The 22,784-nt window shown below is 40.1% G+C and overlaps 1 protein-coding gene across 13 annotated transcripts in view; it reads left to right on the plus strand.

Moving 5' to 3' along the window:
* FGGY (FGGY carbohydrate kinase domain containing) overlaps nucleotides 1-22,784 on the plus strand; it is a 327,916-nt gene that overhangs the window by 285,449 nt on the left and 19,683 nt on the right. For 9 of the 13 annotated variants that reach the window (XM_054211719.1, XM_054211718.1, XM_054211722.1 and 6 more), the window contains 4 exons: nucleotides 3,451-3,598; nucleotides 5,293-5,367; nucleotides 9,062-9,182; nucleotides 12,453-12,547. In XM_054211719.1, coding sequence (XP_054067694.1) covers nucleotides 3,451-3,598; nucleotides 5,293-5,367; nucleotides 9,062-9,182; nucleotides 12,453-12,547 — 439 coding nt within the window. Of the gene's footprint in view, nucleotides 1-3,450; nucleotides 3,599-5,292; nucleotides 5,368-8,838; nucleotides 9,041-9,061; nucleotides 9,183-12,452; nucleotides 12,549-22,784 lie in introns of those variants that run through there. The other 4 variants (XM_054211728.1, XR_008468042.1, XM_054211726.1 and 1 more) reach the window with 4 other exon arrangements.

Below are 22,784 nucleotides of genomic sequence, written 5' to 3' on the forward strand. Positions count from 1 at the left end.
TTTGCAGTTTGAAATGAATTTTTCTCCTGATTTCTTCATTTCTTTCTACACGTGGAGCACAAGCTTCAGCCTTATCGCAGGGACTAGTGGCAGCAGCTATACAAGTGCAAGGCATTTTTTTAATGAACAGTGTGGGCCCAAACTTTGGATTATGTGTTTACTTACATTAAGTCATATATTTAATAAGAACACAGTGTCTCGTTTTGGGGGATTGTTGGTGATGTTGATAAATTATTTGCCTGGAAATCACAGCAGAATATTTCAGAGAATCTGGTTTATTATCTTTAGTATATTCTCTGTGAGGGTGTAGGAATTTGTATCTGTTCAGCCATTGCAAATTGTCATTGAAAGAAAACAAAATGAGAATTCCATACTTAGGTGTGCAACTGCATATTACCTTCACTTCCCTGTGCTAGGTGCGACACTGTGAAGAGTTAGGCTGGTTTTGTAGAGACAAAAAGCCCATGCACGTCTAGATCATTAAAAAACAACACCTGAGGTCACAAATCTCTGCCTCTTACTTGCTGCTGCCTATCACCTACTTCTGCCTTCCTAAGCCTGTCTTTCCTTTCTCCCAGGCTCCCAGCACTGCTAGTAAGTAGGTCCGGCAATGGCAAACTGCCTGCCGAGCAGCTGAGCCCAGAAACTTCACTGTGCAGACTGCTGTCCCTTTGCCTGTCCCAGGAGCAGAGTTTGCAAGCTGCATTTATCACCGTTCTAGTAATTTGTGGTAACTTGTTAGGGCGCGAGTGGCTTAGACAGACTTGCCAGAAACCAGCTCCCGCTGACCACTCGCGCTGAAGACCAGTCTTGCGCAACCCTCCCAGTACTATTCCTATGTTCTCTTCTCCCTTCTTTTACTGGAAGTGGAGAGGGTTGAATTACATGAGGATTTTCTGGACAGCTGTAAATTTTGCATTTGGCCTGACAAATTGGCATACTCTGTGAGCAACAAAACTCGGATTTTTTCATGCAATTCAGTGAGCTGCAGAAGTTGCTGTGTATGTAGCACTTTTGCTCTTCAGTCTGTTTTGTGTAGGTCTGACATCTAGCCGTCATTAATACGTTAAATCCTGTATAGGTAGGCTGGAGTAGGAAAGTAAAAAAAGAAGAAAAATGTGATCATTTGTGCTTTGAAGTTTAAATACTTGTGCTTCCTAGAATCACAGTTTCTAATCTTCTGAGGGAAAAAAAGTATCTAACTATTTGACAGCAAAGATTATATGCCCTTTGGCACTTTGTGAAGTGCTTTGTTTTAGGACAGAATTTCCTTTTCCTGTGCTTCTCGATGACATTTCCCCATCTAAAGAGCTGTCTCCTGAAAAAAAAGTTACGCACACAGTATCTATCAGCAATTCTGGGATCTTTCAAGCAGAATATGATAATCACATTGGGCAGTTCTCTGTACCTCTGGATGTTTTAGGGCCCTTTTTTTTAGATTTAGAAATCTAGAATGTTTAGATTTTTTTCCTGAAAGATACCTCCTGGCATCTTCCAGGATTCCTGAACAGATTAAATACCAACCTCTTGTTGCTTTCTGAAGTTATGTCCCAGATATGAATGTAACCCTGGGCAAACTTGCAGTGATTTCTTTATTCTCTACTTTTAACATAGTTCCTTTTTAATAGCAACAGCTTGTGCTCAACTCTGCAAGTCAGATCCAGCTGCTACTGATACCTTCTCCTAGAACTGAACAGAAAAAGCACCAGAGAGCTGATGGTGTAATGTTACGTATAACACAAACATGGCAGAAACTGGAACTGGCAAGTGCTTGAAGGATTTTGCCAGTCACTCAGTCCAAATGTAGTGCCTTGAACCCATATCTATATGTAGAGGGGGAAAAAAAAAAAGGTAAAAAGGTGTGGAAAAAAAATGTAATTCCCAGGTTATGTGTGTCTTAAGCACATTTGGCTGAACTTCAGCCTCTTTTGCGCAGTCCTTGTGTTGTGTCAGAGCTGCACGAATGGCTAATCCTTGCGAGAGTCATCAAGCAGGATGGAGATCAGATAGAAGCTGGGCTGTCTGGTAGGTCTGTGGTTGAGTGAAGCTTTCCTTTCTTTTCCTTCCCAACAGTCAAGCCGTGATTTAGACTGGAAATAAAATGACTTTGTCCTTAGCATGTACTGCTTATAGTGCAGTCTTTAGGGATGTAGAAAACAGGGCCACTTTTACAACAAGCGGGAAAAAATGATTGTGACCTCAAAATTATCATAATTCAGGTCCAGGAAGACACATAAAGTACATTTTAAAGTACATGAATAATGATGTGAATTAGTTATTTTAATGTCTTCCAAGTGTACTTCATTTTGAATGATATCCTCTGATAGCATACACATGGTAAGGTATAATTGAAAAAACATGCAGCTGAATGGTTGAATGCAAAGTATAAATATACAGCTGCTAGCAGGTCAGAAGTCAAACTAGTAAAGCATATGCCAAATTCCCTTAGGGATCTCATTAGTGCATGATTGAATATACATGTAGAGGCTAAATGAATATCGCTGTTTGGGTCTACAGTGGATGAGACAATGACTAATCAATTGTAATTAGGGTTAGATGCTATTATTGACCCACATGTCTAGAATTAAATGCCCCACTTGGAGATTTCTGAGGAGTTGAAAAATATATATGAATCTGTTTATGATACTATGGGTGTTTGAAAAAATATTCTGAGCATAATTGCAACATTTTTGAAATGGAATGTCACTAGAGTCATTGCAAGCCAAAGCACTGAAGAATTCAACGTTAGTCCTAAAATTACTCCTTGTCCAGGAAAAAATCCGTTGGATAGTGTGGAGTTGGGTGTAGTATCTCAACTTAGATACCATCATATTTAGGCCCATGTTCGGCTCCTCCCTAAAATAGCAGCCACTTGCTTTCTCTCCTCCACCCTTAGTGCTGTATTTTAATCATAACACACACTGAAATAATTATGGTTTAAAAAAGGAAAGCTGTAAGTCCAGTGCTATTGATTAATCAGAGAAAATTTTAAACATTTGTAAAGGAATTTGGTTTGCATTTCTGTCTGGAATCCTCCTTGTTCCTCTTTCTCAGCTTGCTTTTCTCTAGCTTTCTCTTCCACAGTGGCAGCACCTTTCTGGTAGAGACAAGCAGCATCAGCCCCCAAAATATCAAACAGCTCTGGCTCCTCTAGGGACCAGTAGGAGACAATGTACAAACTGGAGATCACAAACTGACGCTATCTCCCCTCATCCCACGAAACCGAGGAATTCGGGTGCCTGTTGAAGGGCCGCACAGATGGACATCCCCACTGCCCGCAGCCTGCGGTGCACGGGCTTGGCAAGAAGTTGCTTTTGCCTTTCTCCCTCGTTGTGTTAAATTTGGGATTTGGCATTCTTTGATGGGTTTTCTGCATTTGATGGTAGTACAAATGTTTTACGTTTGATGAATAACCTCCCCCACTCTTTTTCCAACTTGTTTTTCTTCTAGTGCTCACAGTATATATACATACTTGAACAGTCACCTGGATCTGATTAAGAAATCTTTGCCTGTGGGTTTCCTCACTGTTGATTTACATGTTTGGCCAGATTTCCATGGTAACAGATCTCCCTTAACAGATCTGACACTAAAGGGCATGGTAAGAAACAGCCTGTCTTTGCAAAAAGGTCAATACAGGGTAAAAAAAAAAAAAAATAAAAAAAGCTTGGAAGGAGCTTTTTTTCAATTTTGAGCGTACTCCTCCTTAGCTATTTAAACTGTCCCATAGGATTTGGGTTTCTTGCTGCATTTCGAAGTGTGCTAATGTTTCAGTAGAAAACCAGAGATTGTTGTAGTTGAGATATGACTACAACCACATTTCTTGTCTAAAAATATGAGGAGTGTTATGTGTGTCCCAGTATCTTTTTTAGGAATCACCTTTTGGAGCACTGACTGGCAGCGTTTGCTGTTGTTAACTCACCTGTCTGCCCAATTTTGCATTTCTTTTGCAGTGATTTTCAACACAAATTTGGGTATGCCTATCTGGGAAAGGAATGAAATATTCTGAGGAGAGGTTGCTTGGTTTAAACAGATAAATGTTCAGTAAATGTGCTGTATTAGATTTTTGGGTAGTAGATTTCAACAGAAACTGAAAAGCTCCTGTGCTTGTTGTTAAAAGTGGGCATAGATGCTCTCATGATTGGAAATATGCAACCATGGTGCTTCATACATCTCAGTTCAAAGCTAAACCTGATCCAATTCTGGCTTGTGGTTTTAAAATTGCTACTTTTGAAACTTAAAGGGATTGAAATATTATGATCTGGACGAAGAAATTTTCAGAGCATTGCAATCTGGGAGCAGAAAGAGCAGCATTTGGAAGCTCACCCGAGAACCTCTGCTGGGGAGATTTTCAGCCCCTCTTTAAACGTTTGGATGTTTCTCTCCACTGAACGTGGTGGTGGTAGATTGGCTAGGTCACAAGCCAGGATGTTACTGTGCAGAACCACAACAGAAGAATATAAGGGTATAATTTGATGGTATCAAAATACTTGGTGATTAATGCAAAAATGTACTTTGAAATTGCATATTGTCCTTGAAGTGAGCATCTCAGGCTACTCCCCAGCCCCCAGATCTGCTGTATTTGAGGCTGAGATAGCAGAGGGTAGGCGTAAGCACTGCAACACATTAAATCACAAATGAGGGAAACATTAAAAAGAAATAGATGGCTTATATATTTTGGGGTCCTAATAATACCTGTATTATTTTATGAAAGAATTATATGCTGCAGCAGAATCAGAATTTCCTTGGCGTGATGGCTGTATGCAAATACTGGTAATAGAAACACATTTTTTCTGCCGCAATTATGGCTGCATTCAGGTCTTGCCTACGCTGATATTAATCCAGAGTAACTACAGTGCAGTATTGATTTATGCGAGAGTAAAGGAGGTTAAGATATAGTCTTTAATTATTAATTGTGTTTCAGTGTTACGATGCTTGGAAGGGAGGGGGAGAAATGCTTTTAAAAAGTTATTTTTATGTAATAGCATTTTCATATTATTACATTAAATATATTCACGAGCAATATCTGAGTCATAACATAAAACTGTCAGAGTTAATCTATCTCTAATCCCGTACAATGTGCTGTTTGTTCTTTATTTCTTTGCAAGGGCAAGAACAATTTATGCGGTTCTTCCCCAGATCAGGAATAACATGTTTAACATAACATTATGTGTACGGCTCACAAAAGCAGGGCTTAGAATTAGCACTTAAAACTTGTTACAACAAGAAAGCATAGAAAATAATAGCGTTTTACTTTGGCTGGATTTGTACGTTTTCTTTTTGATCTTTGCACAGGTTGTTGGACTAACATTGTCTCGGGGTCTGGATGAACTTGCCCTTATCTACTTGGCTACAATTCAAGCCATTGCTGTAAGCCATTTTAAGTGCATAAAAGAATAAAAGAGTTGTCTCGTGTTCTGTGGCAGACTGATCATTCCCTTCTGCTAAACAGATATCTAATAATAGATGAATTCCCTGAATGGACTCCTTAAAGGAACAAGATACTGTTTATCCATGTTGGTGACTGTTCCCTACTCTAGGATAATCGTCAGACTGTGGAGAAAATGTTCCCCTAAAAAGTTTGCTCCGTATGGTGATTCTGTAAATGGAGCTTTTGCCTCTAGAGCAGATGTGAGGAAAGAGGCTGATACTATATGGGGCAGCGTTAACATCATGGGCTGTCTAGAGGGAAGCTGAGAGAGTGGAAAAAAAAAAAGCTTTGGCAACTGTATGAAGGAACTTGTGCTCCCCTAAAATGCCTCAGCTTCAGATTGTTCCTAAGTCCACGGATTTCCCCCGCTTGCCTGTTAGATGAGTCAGAACTGTGTACCACAGCGAGTTGGAGTGCGTCTGTGATTCAGTTCATAACGCTACGGTCCGAACAGACCAGATCTTATTCCTCCCTCGCTTTCCCTGCTGCAAGGAGAGCCGTTGCCTCGTGCGGAGCATTTCCAGCCTGTGGCTCTATTTCTGTAAAAGCAGACAGAGGGACCGTCTTTAGGAAAACGTCCTCGATGTTTGCTAATATGCAGACATGGGTAATTTTATCGGAATACTTTTGTTCCTGCCCTGATTTTCTCTGGAACCCAGGATTTCCAGTTCACAAGAAATTCTATTTTGAGGTGAAAACCTGGGTCAAAGAAATTGTTTTGAAACCCCGGTGCAGGGTATTTTCAATGGGGCGTGCTATCCCCAGGCGTTTGGTGACTGAAATCGGCATACCTTTGACATCCTTTTTGTGATTTTTTTTTTTTTTTTTTTTTAAATTGTTGAACTGAGGTATTTTTGGAAAACATTAAGTTTGATGAATTGGGGAGTTTTCCTGACAAAACTCTGTTCAGTTGGAAAACTCCCAAACTCCTCTCTACTGGTTAAACAACAACTTTTTGCTAGGCTGGGTCAGCCATCTGGGATGTAGAGGGTGGGCGGCTGCTGTAAATTTACTGTGAATTGTACATCTTATGTGTTAACCCTCCCTCTTCAGCAAATAACGAGAACTTAACCCCAGCCTGGAATTCATTGTTGGGAGTTTTGATCCTTTTTAAGATGAATGTATCTTGGGTATACCTGATGCTTCAGTATAATCCCACCATTTCAATAGGGATGTCGAGGAGAGTTTAAACAATGCCAGCACCTGATACCGCCCCCTGAAAGAAACTTTCCAGTATCAAACAGGTGCTCCATTATTATATCGTGCTAACGAAGTGGAAACATTCTCTGCTGGAAATCCTGGGAAAGTCACCTATTATCTCATTATATGATACAACTCAAATTTTATCGTAAGACGCAAATACTGTGTTGAACACTAAATTCAGCATCTTTTTGGTAGCATAATCTTTTTGGTAGCTAATTGCACTGATCATGAGATTTAATATAAAAAGGGCATACTGTAGTTTTCATTGTAAGTTAGTGGAAATTCATTTTTCTTGAAACAGTAACTAAAAAGTAGACAGAGTAGACTTGGGTTTGACTCAATATATTTCCTAACTGCTAATGTGATACTTAGGAAATTTAATTTTCCTCCCATACTCTGTCACTCACAATTTTAGCTTCACTTTTGTTGAAGGAAACAGTTCTTGCTCAGGACAGCCCCAATCCGGTACCATTCGCTGTCTTCAATGGGTGCAAGATAGACTTTAAACACAAGTAAAAATCTTGTAAAAAGTGTAGGCCTGCCCACAGAATGTTAATCTCTAGTTTTCTTTTCAGCAGGAGACCCTTTTTTCTTTTTATGTAAAATTTGCATTTGAAGCCCCTCAATTTGCATTTTCTCCAATCCAGGATTAAATTAGTTCCCCCCCACCCATAGTGAAATAGGTCTGGCTTTAATTTAAATTGCTATGTGAATACAATTTTCCAGGCAGGTAAACACAAAATAATTTTCACAGCATGTTCTTTCTCAGGGTCTTTGACGTGTGTATGTTGTGAGAGAAGTTGTTAATAAATTTGAATTTCAGAAGTAGTGAAAGAGAATATCCTTTTAACTATTCATTGCAAACTGCGGTGCAACAGTTAGACGGATGAGAACATGATCAGAGATATAATTGTGGCCGTCAAGCCCGTTCTGAGGAGACAGACTCTTTTTAGAGCAGTTTATTTTTCCATAATTAAAATTGTGGCTGTGTGATTTGGAAATTAGCCCGCTGTGTCAATAGGGAAGCGATGGATTTAGTCATCTGGTGTTGCGGCTGCTAAAGTTCCTCATAATCGCTTGCCTGAAAAACCAAAATATGTTTGAAGGCCTGTCCAGCGTGGTGCCAGTCACTCATAGGGAACGTCTCCTGTCTGATGAAACTCTGCTACCTTCAATTTTCAGTAGCTTTTATTTGAAGAGGGGTTTATTGCAGGCTGCAGACCTCTTAATGAACTTGCAGCATGGCATAAATAAAACTTAAACGACAGTTTGTGAAAACTTTGACCAGATCCCAGATTTTCTGGGAAATCGACCTATAAAGAGTCAGCTAGTGCAAAATTTTGGCTTGAATTTGGCTTTTTGTCAAGTCTGAGCTTCAAAATTAACTTCCAAGGTATTATAAAGAGCTGGGAATTATTTTTGGACAAACATTTTGTCCAAGAAATGGAAAATGTTCTTGCAAGAGGAAAGAGGGAGAAAGTTGACTTCAGTGAGTAGTTGGAGGCGAGCAAAGCAAACAAAAAGAGAAAAGATTATTTTTTTTTATAATGCAAAGCATTTGCTTTCATCATTCGTGAAGCGGAACACCGCGCTCTTCTAATTTGAGTTTCTCAGAATGGAGACTGTAACTGAAAAGTTTAAAAATATGCCTACATTTTAGATGTTTCAATTAATCCAGGCATGAAATGGAACATTTTATTTTGCACAGGGCAAAGGCCAAGAGAAATAGTTAAGCCAATACAAAATTCTTCAGGTTTTCCTTTTTGCTGAAAAGACAGAAAATACAGGGTTTTATTTGCTCCATTTTTTGTTCTGTTTTGCTATTTGGCTTCAGAATTGAAATCTCTTGACTGAGGGTGATTTCAGATGCTGTTATACAAAGTGAATAGATGGTTTTGGTGGGGATATCTTTGCCATGTAGGTTTTAGTTCTGGATCTGGAAATGTTTTCCGTACTCTGCTGTGCTTGGTCATAAACAGCTGCTTATCACCACCGTCAGTTTTTCCCAATTTTTCCTGGTGCCCATTTCTGTGTCTTCTCATAATCCCGGTCTTCAGCCTTATGGGTACTTCCCTGTAAGCCCCATTTCCCTGTGTTATCCTATACTGGTACGTTCTTGCTTCTTCAGCCAGCCCCAGGATGTTTATTGCAATATGCGGCGTCCATGTACTTCCCGATTCTTTGTGCCATCTCTTTGATTTTTGTAGTTCTTAATTTCAATGCTTGGTACCGGCTGGAAGCTAAGCAGTGGCCGTACGCCTGCAGGTCTGTTCCCAGCCCGCAAGTTACTGGTAGGGCCAGTTCGTATCATTCTTTTTAGCAGTATCATTCTGTTTTAGCAAATTGTGCTTTAAGATCTGTTCCTGTGGCTGCTCTCCTGTGCTCATGTGGTTTTTGTTGTTGTCGTTGTTTTTTCCCCCCTTTTTGAAGTTAGGGACAAGACATATTTTGGAAGCTATGGAGGCTGCAGGGCATCGTATCAACACGCTGTTTCTGTGCGGTGGGCTGAGCAAGAACCCTCTCTTTGTGCAGATGCACGCTGACATTACTGGTAAGTTACGAGGAAGCATGGGGAAAGGAGTGTAAGGTCCTTTATTATAGGTGGCTAAATACTTTGTCTTTGGAAAAATAAATACTTTCTTTATATAGAACTGGATTTTGCTGGTTGGCCAAAATGCGTGTAATGAAATGTTACTTCCTGCAAGACTGGATTTCCTGAAATTTAAAGGCATTTGAATACCGCAGAGATGCGATGCAAACAAAGCTCCATATGTCGTATTGTTAGAAAACAGACTTCTGGAGAAACCTCCAGCATGATTTGTAATCTGTGGCTCTTAGACTTGCCGATAGAATAAATATAAAAACTTTGTATGGAATTTTTAAAACCAATATGTATAAACTGCATGTCAGAGATGTTTCTCACTCTCAGATTTTTAAAAACTTTTCAAGCATTCTCTAGAAATGATTCTATTCGGTCAGATTACAAGAAGTTAGTTAGGCAAGGATAGTGTCCAGTACATTTTGTGACCGTTTGATGTGTTTTATTAAAACCTCTATTAACTTCATCCTATTTGAATTCTGTTGGACTTCTGACACTGCCTGCTCATGCTGGACATTGGATCCATTATGTAGAACAATTCGATTCTGAATTGCTTCCATGGCTGTGTCATAATATAGCTTAGGGGACAATTGCTGGGTTCTTGCTCCTGCATGGTGTTCCATTTGGTTTTGTAGAATTCCCGGTGGGGGGAAGGTCCTGGGTATGTAGTTCATTACAAGAGGAGGGCTCAGGCTTGCACAGTATTTTTGGTCTCCCTGAAGCCTGTGGGCATTGGACATCTTAGCACACCTGTGAGTCAGTTGAATACACTTTAAAAAATGTGGAAAAAATAACAAAATTTAGTGTAAAGGACTTCAGAGCAACTTTGAATGATGTGTGTTTTGGGTATATTTCAAATTAAGACCAGTTGAGCTCTCATGAATACAGTTTAAGGCTCAGATTTGGGGCATTTGGTCTGGAGATCTGACTTGCCCTAACATCATACCACACTTCATAACCTTGTTGCAGGAGGGAAGATGAGAACATGCTTTATGTATTTACCTGAGATGAAAACAGCAATGGAGAAGCAAAAAGCATAATGCCTATTGACCTTAAAATTCACTGAGTACATTGTAGTCCAAGTGACACTTTCTGTTTGTGAAAAATGATGTTGACAAGTCGGTGCCTTCCCTTGTATAACTCAGATGTTTTAGGTGAATTTCAGCTACGTGTAGAGTTGGGGTGCTGGTTCGTGATGTGTAAAAGAAAAGATCCGTGAAAAGGTATTCTGATTAAAATGTAATCAGAAGTTCTTTGACTGTAACTAATGGCCAAGTACAATTCCGTACAAAAAGGCCTTTTTGCAGTCTGGAGTTCTCCCCCATTTGTAAAATCAGTGACTGACAAGGGATGTCAGAGTTCATCTCACTGAAATGCTCTTGGTTATGTTGAACTCATTAGAGCCTATCAGATAAAATAACTCGCATTCCAGGATCAATCCCCCATTCTTTCCCGAAAAGAAAAAAATCTGAATATATTATTGTTAGCTGCAAATGCCCATGACTCAGCCATGCAGACATCCAATAGATAATTTCGCAGGCCACTTAAAAAGTATCTTGATCTTTTTGTTTGCCTGGTAAGAATTCTGTATTCATTCTGATGATGCGGGAAATCTGCAGTAAATTTTAGAGCACGCTGAAAATTGCTTACTGCTTCAGCGCCTGGCACGCAGCCGTGTAGCTGTAAGCTTGATTTTTAGATTTTCTATTCCAAGTTGACCCAAGTCCTGAGCTGTGGTCCATCTGAACCGGAGGAATGCTCAGGTGACTGATCCTACACTAATGTTTTTAAGGTGGATTTGTTTGGTCAGAGCAATTTAAGGCATGCTGTAATTATGCTAGTTCGCTGCTAGTCATTCCAGTAATCAAGCAACAAGGTCTCACTGGCTCCCTGTCACTCTGCCTGTGCTAAATGTAGGAAAAAATGGCATAAAGACCACTGCGGCAGCTTTGTGTCACTCACTGAAAGGTGGTTGTGAGGAGCATTATGCTGGTGGAACAGTCCAAACTTAGCATAATGTAGCTGGATGCCTGGGGTGCAAGGTGAATTTGCTTTGTATCAATAATGGTTTCATATATAAATAATTTTATTTCTCATTTTGAAAAGTGAAGATTTGCCTTTTTCTCTGTAGGGCTTGTTCATGGCTCGCTTTAGAGCTTCCTCCAAACTTCAGCTCCTTCTGATCTTACAGCTGGCTCTCGGGAGCAGCGTTTTTGGGGGCATAATATCATTGAGGCTATTCACAGAAGGAAGCCCTCCTCCCACCACTGTGTTTGCATCATCATTCATTGGATGAAATTATCTCAGTAATGGAAATTTAGACACATTTCCTAATACTGTAGGAATATTAAATTTTTTGGCTTAGTGAGGATAAGCATCTAAAGTACAGCTAGAAAAGTATTTAAACTTATGCTATTGTTTTATGTTTTTAAGGAGAATTAAGAAAGCAGGCTGATTTTCATTTGTATATTAGTCCTTTTCCTGCTGTTTCTACACTAGTGATACAGGTCTTAGAAAACTCTGTGCGAACCGAGGGAAAGTATGTTCATGGTAATACCCATGGGTGATGAAACAATAATTTTTAATTCTACTTCAGACTATATATTGAGTTTGTTAGTTTGTTTTTCCAGTGTTCTAATCTTGTTTTCGAGTATCTTGCACAATTTGGAAGACAAGATTTCTCTTCTTATTTCATACATAGCTTGTGAAAGTTTACTAGTCATATTTTCATGTCTTCCAGCAAAACCAGACTGGCTTTGTTGGCTATATATTTAAAAAACAAACACAAACAATCTTTTTTGTTTGTTTGTTGCAGAAGAAACAAAAAGGGTACCACCCTGTTTTCCCCTCGAGGTCAACTTTTAATAGGCACGTGGGTTTGGAGGGTGTGGGTAACAGGTCTATACCGAGCCCTTTGAGATAAATAGCCAGAGTCAAAGATCTGGGGGGTTGTTCTTTGTATGCTTTATGTTCTGCGTTACTATTTTGTTGAACTTGTTTTATTTAAATTCTGCATTTTTCTTGGAGCCTGGAACAACAGAGCAGAGAGATTTACATTAGTCTACAGTAGGCTGTAGCGCTGAATGGAGTTGTGAACATGGTTTGCAAGTCCTTTTTGATTCCTTTGTTCTTTGTCTTTCTTTTGGCTTTAATTATTTATTGTGCCGCTAGTGCAGTACTGCTGTATTCTTCCTAACAGAGGCATGGCTTTTTCTTGTATAGGCAAGCCTGTTGTCCTGTCCAAAGAAGTGGAGGCTGTTTTGGTGGGTGCTGCTATTCTTGGAGCTTGTGCTTCTGGGGATTTTGCATCTATACAGGTATGCAGTGCCTGATTTTTTTATTTTATTTTTTTTCAGTTTTAATGCATTTTACACTTTGACATTTGGCACCGTGCGCAGACTTTAATTCAAGTGGAAAAGTTTGTACATTCTGTACAGCCGGAGAAGAGGCGGCATTGCTTTCTCTCCACCCTCTTTTTAACTCCGTATGTTATTTAGGTGTATTGAAGGTTCCTTTGTCTTTTGACTGTAGGGACATGCAGGTAGAAGCTGCTGCCTATGAAGTTAGGCCATGTAATTCTGCAGACAAAAACGGGAATTTGGCAAGGCTCTGATCCTGCGAGAAGGTCACACTTTCATCCCAGTTATATTTGTCTTACTTTCCTTCCTTCATACTGAGGAATGTTAAACATAAGAAACAACACAGCACTATTTATGCAGTAAAAAATGACACACCTATACCTCTTGTCTTGCCCACAGTGAATGCAGAGTTAATAATGAGGATGGAACTTCTTGTTTAATCATGTTCTTTCAATCCATTAACAGTTGTAAAAGTAGTAGTGAGGCTTTTATGTCCAGTGGATCGGCCAAAGCATGACTTAGGTGCTTTTATGTAAACAGCAGCAGTATAAAAGAAATCTGAAGAAGGGTCTCTGTGCCCCAAATCATACCTGTTTTCCCATCTGGCAATTCCACCAGTATAAGGCATGTCCTCTCCTCATGCTGCATCCGGTTGGACAAAATTATTCATCAAGATGGTCTCTAGATGGATTTTTCTTTATAACATCATGTCGTGGTTTTGGCCAAATTGGCCAATGGCCGGCGACGGATGCTCCCCCCCAGCCTCTCGTGCACGGAGAGGAGGGGGAGAGATAAAGAGAGATTTACGAGTTTAGAAGAAACTAAACTACTTTAATAAAATATTAATAATAAGATAAAAAGGAAAATAATGAAATAGACACAGTATACACAAAACCGTATTAAGCTCCCAGGATGATGTCACCGGCAGGCACTGGGGAAGTCCCGGGCTGGACTCAGCGACGGGTGGGAACCAGGTTCCAGAGTCGGAGTCAGGAACACACGGATCGGGATCAAAGGCAGATGAACAGTCAGGGTCCTCCTCGGATGTCAGCCGTTGAAGGAAGAGAGCTGACCCTTTGATCCCTCAGCTTTTAGACTGAGCATGGGGCAGATGGGATGGAATACCCCAGTTGGTCAATTTTGGGTCACCTGTCCTGTCCGCTCCTCCCCGCAGGTGGGACCCCTCTGCGCCCCTCCGCTTCCCACCCTCTAACGGGGCAAATAACGAAATTAGCTGACCTTGGTTGTTATAGCAATAAGGATAAGCAAGAGCCTTGCTGCATACCATTCCTTGGCACAAACTGTCTTCTCACTCTGAACGAACCGCTTCAGACACAACATGCTGTTCATTTCAGAGAGTTAGAAGAGGCCTGGCTAAGAAATAAAATTACTGAACAGAAAGTTGGTTCTGTTTTACCTCAAGCCAGGACACACCAGGCACAGGTATTTGTAGTTGAAATTTTGCACAAAAACATACCTGAATGTCCTTTACGAATAGGGAGGTCAGCTTCTCAGCCTAGTAAAATCGATGTGGTTCCACTGGAACCAATAAACAGCTCAACATAAGCTGAGGAACTGGGCCGTGTTTGGCGTTTCTCCAAATGTGAAACTTCCAATTGTGAATATTCTACAGTGTGGTTAGCAGGAAGAGCAGTTTCCTTTAATAAGAATTTTCCCATTAAAATTAATCCCATTGCAAGAAGTATATAGTACAATAGATACCTCTATTTAATAATTCCAGTGCTTGTAAAGAGAAGAACTTGTTTTGATAAATGTAATTTCAGTAGAAGCTTTTGGTGACTGGACTTTATATTTAATTCCTACTCTTCTGCTAATCTTCTGCCTTTAAGTACACAGGTATTTCACTCCAAGTTTAAGATGTTTTGCCCTATTATGCAATAACCATGCATCTCAAAACTGATTTCATTAAGTCTGTCTTCATAACCTTAGGAAAATCTAATGCTGCGAAGTTTTCTCTAGTGTTTCTTTATATAATTTTAGCATATTCATTTACACTTAGTTTTTATCCCTGCCTTTTAGTATCAAAATATTTCATAAGCGTATCCAGTAATGTCAGAACAGATAAGTGTATTTTATACGTACATACATACATGTCAGTTTACATAGCTTGCTCCTTCAGAAATCTTTTTCAGTGAAACTAGATCCTTTGAACCAGTCACGTCTCAGACTTTTTAATTTAAAAAGTGTTTGCTCTTTTACTCTTGCGATATGTCAGGATGTACCTGCGTCTTTGGTTATGGGAATGGTTTTTGGCTTGCCATAAGCACGGTACAAGTTCTGTGGGTCTTCCTGGAGTAAACTTCTAAGAGCTTACCTGTGACTGCTGGGAGCTGGACTTCCAGTGGCTTCCAGTGGCTCCTTATGCTCCCTTCCCATTTCTGCTTGAATCAAGTGAGTTAACACCAGTACATAAAGAAAAAGAATAAATACAAAGTGCAGTCCAGTGCCTCAGCCACGCATAAGGAGTCTGGTTTCCCAGACGCAGCCTCTGCCTTTTTGAGTGCTTCAGCAGCCGTTTGTGTAAGGTCTGGTTCCAAGGGCTTTGCTGGTCAGCGGGAGAGTTTCCTTTTGGTTCACTGAGTTACTGGGTCAAGCCCATGGGCTTCCCTGGCATATCTCTGAAACAGAAAAGGGGAAAGTAGTTTGGAAGCTACTGCTATTATACATCCCCCTGGGCATTCGTAGCATGTTTCTTTCCGTCATACTGCCTGTGGTGATCACTGGGAGCCAGGTGAGGCCCTGAATCCTATCCGGGATGTCACACACCATCTCTGCAGTGTGAAAGAACCACCCGCTAAGTGTTTTGGCTTAGTGTGCATTGGGGTTGTCATTAAAGAGGTGCCACCTACGACAATATCAGTTGTATCATGCAGCAAATACGTTAGATTTTGTAAAAATATTTTAAAAGGAATTCAGCTTCATGGGATCAAGAAGCAAGAAACGGAATAAATGTCTTTTTGGGGGTGGGAAGGCGTAAACGCGTATCTAGCATTGCAGTTCAATAGCCTTCTTTTACATTTATTTTTCTAACACATCTTCCAAAACGAACCGTTCTTAGAGGTGCTGCTGCAAATGTGCAGCACTGTTGTAGTCTTTGCAAATAATAGAGGTTATTACCTGTCCTCTAATAGATGGTTTGTGCTTAATTATTGTGCTTTCCAAAGCTGTCTGTTTGCTCAGTCTAATAGTAAAGGAGAAGATTGTGGGGGTTTTACCAATAACCTCTTTCCTTATGTCTATGGTTGTTTGAAGGGGAATTTTTACTGTATTTGTCCCAGTGACTGGTCACATTTCTCAGAATTATTTTTGGACATTTCCCCTCAATGTCAAAATCAGAACACTTAAAAGCTATCTGGTTTTCGTGGGCTGGCCGTTCTCCATTTTCTAAAACTCGAGCGTCTTCAGGACAGCTTGGCAATAGCACCCAAAGCCAGGATCCCTCAAAATCACTCTTGATAATCTTAGTCCAGTTTTAACATGCTCTGCTTACAAAAAGAATGGCTGCTGAACAGACAGGTACAACCCACTAGCGATGAGCAACAGTAGTAGCGCTGCCAGGCTTCTGCCAGGGAATCTCGTATGGAAGGATGTGGATGTGTGCTGTGTAGTATGTGCACTGCGAGTGATGCCTGAGGAGCTGGTGAGCCTACGGAACAGGGCTGTTCTTGTGTCTGCATGCCGAATGTGATGCTTTGGGGATGTAACATGCATTAAGTGCTAGAGTTGACCTACTTGTGCATTCTGTCAATGTGGGGGTTGGGCATGGGGCAGCCAAGTCAGGGCCAGGGCTCCAGCACTCTGCTCTTCACTCAGAAAACCTGGACACACAGAAGATCCTCCAAATCTACCAGGGCTTCACTTTTCAATAGAGGAAAGAAAAGATGGGTCATCTAGGGAAGACCCATCTCTATGGTAACCTTATATAGTAATTGGAGTTAGGCTTTATTTAGCTTAACAGTTAAGAAATGCATTAGAATTAGATGGTATTTCCATAGGGGTAAAGTCTGTGGCCGTTGTGGTTGCTGTTACTCTCATACTCTCCTGTACTATCCTGATGCTTAGTCCTGTGGCATTCCATCACTGGGATTTGGAAATGGGGAAGTATCTGCTTCAGAGGAGGATGGTTTTTGCAAGGACAGACAGCTTACTTACCTACATATTGCTGTGTGATGAACCCAGTCAGAAGCGTACATGAGACAACAGGATTCTCACCCTTCACTCTCTTGAGCAGTTGGTCATAGTGGCTAGAACACTAAAGAGCTTTTCCTCTATCCTTCGGTATCCCTAAATAAGTTTCTTCTCACAAAGAAACAAGCACCAACGTACCTCCTGTCTCCTTTCCCTTTCTATGCTACAGCAGGAGTGTTTTCAGGATGCAGCATTTTATTCTAATTCTTAATGTTCATATATTTTTATTCCTATTTTGAGTGATTTGTGGAGCCAAGGTTTTCATGCTTTCTATTGACCACATCTGTATTAGTACCAAAATCCTCAGTACGCTGCGCCTTTACAGAGAAGCATTGGAAATGGAAGTTATTGCAAAATTTGTAACCATACAGGTTAATTTGCTAGATTCTTGTGTGGTTTTAAATGCGCAAGCCCCTTGAAGCTGCAATTTCTTCTTTAGGTAATTCTATCAAGGAAAGATTTATAACCTCCATCTCTCATGCCTGGTCACCATATGTTGTTGCTTCAAAGAATGTTGACTTCCCTATTTTCCTCTTCATTTACTCTCTGCATTTTTTTCCTCTGTGGTAAAACTGAATTAAAACAATTGGTCTATCCAAAAAGAAAAAAGAATACGCAGTGTGGTGAGTTCTTCCCCATTTCATCTTCTGGTTATTTAGTCTCTAGAATCTCTGGAAAGGGGAGAAAATCTTCTGAATTTCTTCTTTCAATTTGGGTTATCTTTTCATTTCCCCCTACAAATGCTACACCTTTTTTCTTTTAGTGGTTTTCTTGTGTCTTGATTGTTGTGCCTATGAACCATAACACAGCCTGGCTGGGACGCAGAAGACAGCGCTGTGTAAAATAGTATGACGTAAAGATTTTTGGAATATACACTGTATTTTTGGGTTTTGGATTTTTGAAATATGTGCTGCATTGAATGAAATAACCTTAACATTGCTGGCTTAGATGGGTCAATTTATTGGTTCTAGCCATTCCTTTCATGCTGAGCAGCAGGATCGTGGTTTTCTATGTGATTGTTTCTGTAGTAAAAATATAGTTTCCGGTTTAGCAAGCCAGCAATTCCTTCTCAGTAAAAATGTTCAATAAATAAATGTCAAAGTTTCCAGTATATCCTCGTTACTCTGCCTCACTTGTATGTAATTGAAAATGGGAAGAAGGTGCTGTTTGATTTGGCAGTCATCCAGCTCTTTTTTTTTTTTTGGATAACCTACTCTTTGGGACAAAGCTGTACACCAGGGAACAGGATTATTACCTTATAAAATCCTGCAGCCCACTGACTATTCCTTAATTGCATATTAAAGCAATTAATAAAATTACCCGTATGAAACTAGATTACCAGATTATTTTTTGTATTAATTTACTATTTTAATGTGTGTCATTCTTACTGGCTGATATGGAAGAAAAGAAACTTCATATGATTTACCATACCTTTTACTGGTAACTTTCTGTAATCAGCTTTCTGTAATCATTATTGGTGTAAAACATTGAGCTAGAAATTAGAGTCTACATGACTACAAGATTTTTCAGGTATAAAATTGACTTTTAAGGGACATGTGGTCTTTTCTTTGTTAGTTTTGGTTGTTATGCACATTGGTGGTATATCCTGCAAAAAGACAGGGAAAAGCTTTTTCATTGTTCTTATAAAGCGGATTGGAGGTATATTAAAATTAGTGGGATTCTATAGAGGGAGGTGTTAGGTAATTACCTAATGTGGATTAGCTGAATTATTTAGCAGCAGTAGCAGTTGAGCAAGTGAAGTACCCCTTAGGTACACTTTGCATGCCTGGAAGCAGCCCTGGAAGCTATGCGGATCAAGGTCACCTGGCTCACCTTCAAGAGAACAGACATAGAGACCATAACTGTGAGGGAGACATATTACTGCAGACAGGGCTTGGAAGTTATGGTGGTGCAGGGGAAATGATTCACTTACAACCCTGTGCTAAAGGAACTCGAAAGAGTTTTGTTTGTGCACTGCTTGATTATGTTTAATTTAACGGACATCTCCTCTCGGTTGTCTAAGGAAGTTGTTGGGTGGTATAGCATAGAGGATAAAATCAAACAACAAAGCCCACAGATAACACAGGGTTTGTAAAGATCAGCCAGGAAGAACATGTGATATTCAGTGTATTCGCCTGCTAACAATGAAAATGTCACAGACTATCGTGAACGTAAAGAAGTTCTTCAGTGCAACAGTTGGTCCACAACCTCAGTAAGACCAACTGGCAATTGTGAGTAGACAACATTTCATAAGAACACCCATAAATAGTACCGGGACATAGTCAGCGTTTTTGCTGACAGAACTGAAGGGGCTCAGCCTATTTCCATTTCTGGATCAGGCAGTCTCTCGTGTAATTTTGTTCCACTTATTTCAATGGACGTGCTTCAGTTGATGATCTGATCCTCTATTCCTCTTCCAAAGCATTACCTGTCAGGTCAGGGATTGAAATTAATACAAGCGTCTTGTTGATTTCCATATTTTCAAAAGCAAGAACCAAATGCAAGATCAGGGAGGAGATGGTTTTTTCCTTAGAAATGGTAATAACTTGGGAAATCAAAAGAGGAAATAAAATGACTTCTCCCTGTTGAGTTAGGGAATGTTGCCTTCCCTCATCTCATTAAAAATTTAAAGCACTCTTGTTTCTGAGCAGGGTGAATTAGTAATTAAGTGCTATAATCAACTTGTGTAAACATAATATTGAAGGAGAGCAGCAAATTAATCATTTCGTTGGCTTGCCTTACCCAATTAATGCACCTTTTAGTAAAGGCCTTCCTGCCGTGTTGGGATGGCTTTTTTGCCTCCTGTTTCCTTAATCAGAGGATTTGGGGAAGGCAGAGGAAGGAGATGGTTGTTCTTAAGCACCATACCCTACACAAGGAGTGTGTTAAGGTGCTGTGATCTTGCCTTCCTGTTCTTCAAAAGCTCCAGATTTGTACACGTAGAGTTTGAGCCCAGGTTTCAGAGGAGGCCAACCTTGGGCAAGGCTACCTGACAGCTCTTGCTTTTCTGAGTAGTGTATTGGCTGGGTACGGCCTCTTCATCTAAACGATTTTTTTAAAAAATTCCTTCCAAGGTTGTATATTATCAATCTCAACTGACAGGACACGTGCTCCATAAAAAAAGAGACTTTAAATTTCAGTGTGTAGCTTATATACCTACTGTTAGAGACATATTGTAATGGTGAAAAGAGGTGGGTCTTCACAGTCCATTCATTTGTTGTTCTCTCGCTTCTGACTGGCAGCAAAGTCATCAAGGGATGTCATGGACACTTCATGATGTAGACCCTGCTGCTTGCTGAGAACCAAACTGTTTTCCACGTAAGCGGCTAAGATGTTCCATGGCTGTGGAGCATATTTGCAGCTAACCAGGGCTGGACTCAAAGCAGTGACTCGGCAGTAGAACTTTATCCCTTTACCTCTTTCCTTGGTGTTTTGACACTGAAATACATCTTTGCCTAATTGAAAGGTTTTTTTTTTTTTCCTTGTGTAATAAAGTTAGATTCAATACGGCATGCATGAAACCACCAGGATACTGGCACTGCCTCTGGCTTTTGTGTAGAGTCAGCTGCCTTCTTACCAGAAATCTTTGGAGAAATATAGATGAGAGAGAAAAATTAAAAGGCAGTGATTTGATGGCCACTGTCCAGTTCCTTGTGGCCTAGTGTTTATGGTACAAAGAGTGCCTTTTTAGTTAGCATATTTTGGCCTTACTGTCAGAAGTCTTTGCAGTAAGGGTAAAAAGTGGATGAATCACAACTACTCTTTTGCCCTAAAGATGATCCTTCTGTATTAAAGCTGAGAAATATAAATGCTTTGTCTGTCTCTGCCAGGCACAGAATGAGCTTTCAATCAGTTTGAGAGTGTGATTTTTCTTCACTTTTCAAGCCGCAATAAATATACAGAAGCATTTCTACTTTCAGCTGACTTCTGTGGACAGTATTTCCATATGGTTGGAAATCCTCTCTTGGTGGGAGTGAAATCACACATACAAGCACCACCACTTAGGGAGTCAAACAGCTGAGATGTGGCTGTAGCTGATAGCACGACGCTTTCACAAAAGTGCTAAGAAAAGTACCCTCTGTCTTGTTGCTGTTTACTGACATGTGATACTGGTTGACATCTGTTGCCCTTCTCATTTGAGGACTGTTTGCTTTACTAACTTTAACATTTCCACATTGCTATGCTGTTGAAGTGCAGATACACAAATCTCCTTGGAGTCCCCAAGGTCCTTTTATGAGAAGCAGAGCTGCCATCATTTGATATCATCCTGCTGGCTGCCTTTTATATTGGAATTGAGCGAAATAACTCTGTTGCTGTTAAACATTCTTGGTGGAGTGCAATGTCTAACGCTATATGTTGTCATACATTTGATGTATGATCAGATCAGTACATGCTGTACAGTAGTGTTTGGTTCATTGTCACATTAGATGATTTGTGGTCGTTTTATATCACTTGAAATTATTACAGGTAAAAACTTGTCTAAGAAAATGTCAAAGTTTGTTGTATCAGGTCATACAGCTACTGAAATGATGGATGAGCTTAGTCCATATTCATAGTGCAAAATCCTCAGTTAATGTAAATCAGTGTTGCTCCAGGATTTCAGAGGAGTGACACCAGTTTACTCCAGTGCCCTGATCCAATCAAGCACTTAGGTACATCATCTAAATTTCAAGTAGGCAAGAAGCTCAGTTGAAGATAAGCAGGACTGCCCGTGTGCTGAAGTACTTTACTGGATCAGAGCCCAAACAGGAATCTGACACGCAGTTCACTGGTAGATGACACATCTTGAAATGATAAAGGCTGTTACAGCTCTTGCGATTGGTTCGTATTATTTCCCATTCAGAAACAAGCTGTGGATGCTATAGGTAATAGGATACAAAGGCGGTGTCTTTTGTTAAGTGCTGTCCTTTTGTGGAAACTTAGCACGCTCCATTTTAAATGTCATCCAGTACGTGAATGTTCAGATTTGGAATTTCTCAGTAACTCTTTAATGACAAGGAAGGGCAGCTGCACTAGGTCAGTGTAATATATTGGCTACAACAGAACTACCCGTTTACATTAGCCAAGTATCTGACACAGAAGTACTGAAGTTGGAGGCAACAATCTCAGAAATCCGACACTTAAAGATGTGTCCATATTATTTTTCTAAAAGTAGGTGCTTTATTGAAATACCACACTAACAAAATGAAATGAAACATGGCCTTTTATTTTGGGCATCGGTGAAAGGAGATGGGGCACTGTGTGTCGGGATATCAGTGTGACTTACTTGTTTATTCATTCTGTCTGAGAGTGGTGATAAAGATTTTATTACTTATTTTTTACATTTATGAGGATGGACTGAAAAGGTAATAAAGACCTCTCCGGTGCTCAAATGACCGGAGAAATCTATTTAATCCTCTGTGTTTATGCTGAAGGTGCAGCCAGCTTTGCGCATTGGCGTAACTCCATTGACTTCACCTGAGGTCTCTGTCTTGCATGCACGGACCCGGTTACCATATTAGAAGCAACCAGATGCATGCGAATACAGTCTCTTCTGTCTGTAGGCTCAATGTGTAGATTGTCATGAGTTTTAGCTTTTAATAAACTTACATCAGCTGATGTTGGCAAAGAATAAGATTTAGTGTTTTGTTGATCTGCAGAAGTTGAGACTCTTACTAAACCAATGGTATTCTTCTCATCTGTCAGTAAGCCCCAGACCTGGCAAGCAGGAGAAAATATGCTGCCTAGAATAGTTCAGGTTCTGCTGCTGCATATTTTTGTAACAAACCATGAAATGACCATGGTAGAGTTTGTCTAAGGAGATGCACAATTAGTTGATCTTTTTTCAAGCGGAGTTAAGACTAAGATCAGCTTGTAGAAGTTTAATAATATCACAACCTTAAAGTTTTTCTAGCTTCCTGGCGCTGTCTTTTCTTGAGGAAAACCATAAATATGAAGAAACCATAAATATGTCTTTATGGTAGATAGATATTTCTTTAAAAAGTAC

The sequence above is a fragment of the Rissa tridactyla genome, chromosome 8, assembly GCF_028500815.1.
Source record: "Rissa tridactyla isolate bRisTri1 chromosome 8, bRisTri1.patW.cur.20221130, whole genome shotgun sequence".
In the NCBI taxonomy this organism is placed as follows: Eukaryota; Metazoa; Chordata; class Aves; order Charadriiformes; family Laridae; genus Rissa; species Rissa tridactyla.